Source organism: Danio aesculapii, chromosome 1 (genome assembly GCF_903798145.1).
Source record: "Danio aesculapii chromosome 1, fDanAes4.1, whole genome shotgun sequence".
NCBI lineage: Eukaryota > Metazoa > Chordata > Actinopteri > Cypriniformes > Danionidae > Danio > Danio aesculapii.
In genome coordinates this window covers 6,562,349-6,568,348 of record NC_079435.1, presented here as the reverse complement: position 1 = coordinate 6,568,348, position 6,000 = coordinate 6,562,349, and the positions used below count along the sequence as shown (strand labels likewise).

The window sequence follows — 6,000 nt, the reverse complement described above, 5'->3', positions numbered from 1 at the left end:
GGGAAATGGACATTTTTTAAATTGTCCTATATATTGGTACTGAATTCCAGTATCGTGACAACCCTACTATATAGTATACAATATATTGTTTCAAACTGCTATACGTTTAGCAAAAGTTACTTTATTAAACTGTAGAGTTGAATTTCCAACACCAAAAGTCAATAGAGCGGAGGTAAGCATCCCATAATGCAATTCCTAAACCTGTAAATTACAAAATACGCAACCTGTTAATGAACAGATATTTTTGTTTAGAGGGCAGAACATTCTTTAAACCATCTTCTTTTGTGTTCAACAGAAGATAGATACTCATTTAGGCTTAAAACAAGTGGAAAAAAGTAAACAATGCCAGATTTTGTACATTTTTGAGTGTAAACTGTACCTTTAAGAACATTCGTTTACATTGTGAGCTTCTGATTTAACAAAAAAGGCAACTCAAACCCACCAGTGGATCCTCCGTCACTGAAAATCAAAGCTCTGGACGCAGCTCAGTTTCTTCCACCAGGTTTCAGAAAGCTGTCTGATTTTATCCGGGGTTTTTTCTCTCAGCGTCTGGATCCTCGGCCACATCGACTCCTCCGCATGCTTCATGCTAGCTAAGATGGCGGCGTCAAACACTTCCTTCAGGTTCTTCTGTGTCAGAGCTGAACATTCAGCAGATGTCACAGCACCGATGCTACGGGCACACAATCGGGCATCTTCTTGGCTCACCGGTTTCTCCTGGCCTTCTGCGAGTCGTATAAGCACCTGAACGTCTTCAAGTAAATCACACTGAGTGCCCACGAGGATGATAGGAACACCAGGACAGATTCGATTAATTTCAGGAGCCCAGCGGTCCGTCACACTTTTGAAGGAGGATGGGAGGACCACACTGTAGCAGAGCAGGAACACATCAGCATCCCGGTAACAGAGTGGGCGGAGTCGGTCAAAGTCATCCTGGAAACAGAAATATAACCTATAAACCAATCTTGATATACACAAAATTGAAAATCGACTACAAGTGGTTCAAAGCTGTTACGAGTTTTCTTCTATTGTAGAACACAAAAGGAGATATTTTGAAAAATGTTGAAAACCGGTAAACATTGACTTAAAATAATTATATAATATAATGTGTAAACCAATCTTGATGCTTTAGTGTACATTAAATGGACAATTTATTGTATTAAAAAGGACAGTTTACCCAAAATTGAACATTTACTCTATTTATTCATCCACAAGTGATTCCAAACTGTTACGAGTTTCCTTCTACTGTTGAAAACAAAAGCAGATATTTAGAAAAATGTCAGAAACCGGTAACCACTGACATAAAATAATAATATAATACGTAAAGTAATCTTAATGTTTTAATATTCATTAAAGGGACAATTTGTTGTATTAAAAGGCACAGTTCACCCAAAACTGACAATTTATTTATCCACAAGTGGTTCAAAACTGTTATGAGTCTCTTTCTACTGTTGAAAACAAAAGCAGATATTTTGAAAAATGTTGGAAACTGAGAACCACTGACAAAATAATTCATTCATTAATTTTCCTTCGGCTTAGTCCCTTATTTATTTGGGGTCGCCACAGCGGAATGAACCGCCAACTTAAAATAATAATATAATATAATGTGTAAATCAATCTGGATTTTTTAGTGTACATTAAATGGACAATTTGTTCTATTAAAAGGGAAAGTTCAAGTTTCAAGTAAACCAAGCTTAATTCAAAAATGCAATGAGTTTACTTCTACGGTTGAACACAAAAGGAGATTATTTGAAAAATGTTGGAAACTGGTAACCATTGACTAAAAATAATAATATAATACAATACATTAACCAATCTTGATGTTTTAGTGTACAGTGAACAGACAATTTAATGTATTAAAAGTCCAAAATTGAAAATTTACTCTGTTTATTCATCCACAAGTGGTTCCAAACTGTTATGAGTGTCTTTCTACTGTTGAACACAAAAGGAGATATTTCTAAAAATGTTGGAAACTGGTAACCACTTAAATAATTATATAATATAAAACGTTAAGCAATCTCGATGTTTAATGTACATTAAATGGACAATTTGTTGTATTAAAAGGGACAGTTCACCCAAAATTGACTATTTATTCATCCATAGGTGGTTCAAAACTGTTATGAGTCTCTTTCTACTGTTGAACACAAAAGAAGATATTTTGAAAAATGTAGAAAACCTGTAACCACCGACTTTAATATTGGCATAGAATATTTGTTTTCCCCTACTATAGAAGTCAATGGGGTTTTCAGCTTTCTTTAAAATATCCTCTTTTGTGTTCAACTGAAGAAAGAAACTCATAAACATTTGGAACCACTTGAGGATGAATAAGCATAACAGTGAGTACATTTATTTTTTAGGTGAACTATCCCTTTAAAAACAGAATGGTGAAGAAAAAAACATTATAATCCATTGTGCTCATTAATAAACTGAACACATCATTACTGGTCAACCTATGTGATACTCATACAGAAACCTACAGGACTCTGTGCTAAAAGAATACAGGGATCTACGTCTGACACTAGGTGGCGCTAATCCGTCATATCATGTTGCTTACATTTAGAGAATGATCCACTGCCCCCCATCTCTGCCATTCAAACACACACAGAGAGAGAGAGAAAGAGTTCATCAATCAAGACAGATGGATGGATAGATAGATAGATAGATAGATAGATAGATAGATAGATAGATAGATAGATAGATAGATAGATAGATAGATAGATAGATAGATAGATAGATAGATAGATAGACGGACGGACGGACGGACGGACGGACGGACGGACGGACGGACGGACGGACGGACGGACGGACGGACGGACGGACGGACGGACGGACGGACGGACGGACGGACGGACGGACGGACGGACGGACGGATGGATGGATGGATGGATGGATGGATGGAATGATAGAACGATAGAATGAAAGATGTATGGATGGATGGATGGATGGATGGATGGATGGATAGATAGATAGATAGATAGGACAGACAGACAGACAGACAGACAGACAGACAGATAGATAGATAGATAGATAGATAGATAGATAGATAGATAGATAGATAGATAGATAGATAGATAGATAGATAGATAGATAGATAGATAGATAGATAGATAGATAGATAGATAGATAGATAGATAGATAGAACAACAGATGATGGATGGATGGAACGATGGAACGAAAGATGTATGTATGGATGGATGGATGGATGGATGGATGGATGGAACGATAGAATGAAAGATGGATGGATGGATGGATGGATGGATGGATGGATGGATGGATGGATGGATGGATGGATGGATGGATGGATGGATGGATGGATGGATGGATGGATGGATGGATGGATGGATGGATGGATGGATGGATGGATGGATAGATAGATAGATAGATAGATAGATAGATAGATAGATAGATAGATAGATAGATAGATAGATAGATAGATAGATAGATAGATAGATAGATAGATAGATAGATAGATAGATAGATAGATCACCTGTCCTGCCATGTCACACAGCTGCAGTTGAACTGGTCTCCCATCCACCACTACCCTGGCTGAGATAGTAAACACTTATTAGTTAGAAAATGTATGCTAATTATTACTATGCAATCAATACTAACGCTAAGCTGAGACGTCAATACATCCCACAACTCTTCTATAAGGTGGAGAAAAAGTAACTACTGGAATTAAAAATAGATAATAAAGTCCATATTTCTAATACTGTCTTGCATAGCCGATGCCTCACATGAAAAAAATAATATAGTCATTTATTTTTCAACCATGCTATAGTTAAGTCCACAGTAAAAAATGCTGGGTTCAGCACAATCGGTTTGTGTTGGGTCAATGTGAAGGAATTAAGTTAAGTTATTAGCTTTACAAATTTAAGTGGATTGAACATAAAGCAATTAAGTTGTCTCAAAAAACTGGAGAATTGTGTTGTTTCAGCTCATTTTAAATAAGTAGTTTGAACAGAGAGCAAACTCATTCTGTAGTTGTTATGGTAACACAACAACTATAGTAATATAAACAAATGACCCAATATTATAGTGTTCTACAAATATATGGTATATTATACTACACCACACACCAAATGATTACTGTAGTTAAAAACTAAAGCATGCTACAGTATTTATGACACTTTATTACACATTAATACTACAGTCTGCTGAATGAAATTCAAAAGCAAATGGTTCAAAAACACTCTATGGCTTACTAAATATAAATTACTATGGTATTTTTGTTCATGTGGGCTTGTCCTATAGATTTACGATATGTAAATTTGGAAATAATTTTTACTTGTCTATTTTGAGGATGTTTTCATCATGACTCCAGTCAGTGTACTACATTACTTTTCAGCCGCCCCATATACAGTCCCCATTGAAAAATCATCCCAGCCTTTTAAAATAACTGTACATAGTTAACCTGCAGTCATATATTTAAGTGTACTTTCAAAGAGGTAATGTATATAGCTTATTCATAAATAATGTGAGTAAAGGTAAGATTTTTACAGTGTGTGACGATGTTCTGTATGTTTACATGCAAAATCTATAATGTAACTCTATATAAAAGTGATCTGTGCACTTAAGTTACAGAATCAGTACAGTTATTGAGGTAAAATTGGTTTTATATTCGCACATTCGTTCATTTCACGGTCCATATATTGTTTACCATGCTAATTTATATTATATAATTAATATTATGTCTGAAATTGCATGTATTTATAACCTCGAAACGTCATTAGCACAATTAGACATTAGCAATATTTAACTGACTGTGAACAATGTTGTACTTTGATAGTCACTGGTTGCTAATATGCTAATAATACTTGTCTGAAATGATATTATTAGGAAGAAAGTCCCAATGTGCGAATATAAAATTAACTTTACCTCAATTGTGATTGGAGTTTACCTGTGAAGTTGTCAAAGGCAGTGGGAATGTGTTCTGCCGGATATCCGTTGGTGGTGTAGCTGATAATCAGACTGGTTTTACCCACCGCTCCATCGCCGACCAGCACACACTTTAGCCGGCGTTCAGGTGCTGCCGGCGGGTCACGCGGAGGAGGCACTCGCGGTGGAACCGGAGGCGGAAAATCGTCTTTATTTACCGACTCGGCGTCATCCTGCGACGGCATTGCGTTATCCGGTCAACAAATGCAACTTTTAAACACGACTGTGGCCGCTATCAAGGCATGGTGTGTGCAAAAAACGGGTTTATTTACCATTCCTGCATCGCTAAATGACGCCTGCTGGGCTGTTTCCCTCGCGCTCTCAAGTCAAGTTCGGTCCGGTTGATTGACAGACGAGCATCTGCTGCAGTAAAGAGGATTATTACACACACGCGCGCGCGCTCAGTGTTGCGTTTCGAGTCTCACATCTCCTCCCAGAGCAGGAGTTATACTGAGAACTTAGAGAAAACCGTAGCAAAGTATGCTCTGCTCTGTAAGCAATCCTTAGTAAAACAATTATAGATAGATAGATAGATAGATAGATAGATAGATAGATAGATAGATAGATAGATAGATAGATAGATAGATAGATAGATAGATAGATAGATAGATAGATAGATAGATAGATTGATAGATTGATTGATTGATTGATTGATTGATTGACAGATAGATGGATGAATGGATAGATAAATAGATTGTCAGACAGACAGACATACAGACAGACAGACAGACAGACAGACAGACAGATAGATAGATAGATAGATAGATAGATAGATAGATAGATAGATAGATAGATAGATAGATAGATAGATAGATAGATAGATAGATAGATAGATAGATAGATAGATAGATAGATGGATGGATGGATGGATGGATGGACAGACGGACAGATAGATTGACAGATAGATAGATTGATTGATTGATTGATCGACAGATAGATGGATGGATGGATAGATAAATAGATTGACAGACAGATAGATAGATAGATAGATAGATAGATAGATAGATAGATAGATAGATAGATAGATAGATAGATAGATAGATAGATAGATAGATGGATGGA

General features: G+C 36.3%; 1 protein-coding gene across 1 annotated transcript; it reads right to left on the bottom strand.

The window, feature by feature from the left end:
• Positions 1 to 261: 261 nt before the first annotated feature.
• Positions 262 to 5,123, bottom strand: si:ch211-133l11.10 (rho-related GTP-binding protein RhoU). Its single transcript, XM_056462271.1, has 3 exons — positions 4,901 to 5,123; positions 3,488 to 3,546; positions 262 to 933 (listed from the first exon to the last, which is right to left on the bottom strand). The coding sequence occupies exons 1-3, from the start codon at positions 5,121 to 5,123 to the stop codon at positions 457 to 459; spliced, it is 759 nt and encodes a 252-aa protein (XP_056318246.1). The 3' UTR covers positions 262 to 456.
• Between the last annotated feature and the right edge of the window lie 877 nt (positions 5,124 to 6,000).

What these genes read in the sequence shown, in the direction of transcription:
- si:ch211-133l11.10 (XM_056462271.1), bottom strand. Translation starts at nt 5,123, where the DNA reads ATGCCGTCGCAGGATGACGCCGAGTCGGTAAATAAAGACGATTTTCCG. An exon ending in TGCCTTTGACAACTTCACAG is followed by an intron (nt 3,547 to 4,900) that starts GTAAACTCCAAT and finishes TTACTATCTCAG; the next exon opens with CCAGGGTAGTGGTGGATGGG. An exon ending in TGTGTGACATGGCAGGACAG is followed by an intron (nt 934 to 3,487) that starts GTGATCTATCTA and finishes TTCTGTTTCCAG; the next exon opens with GATGACTTTGACCGACTCCG.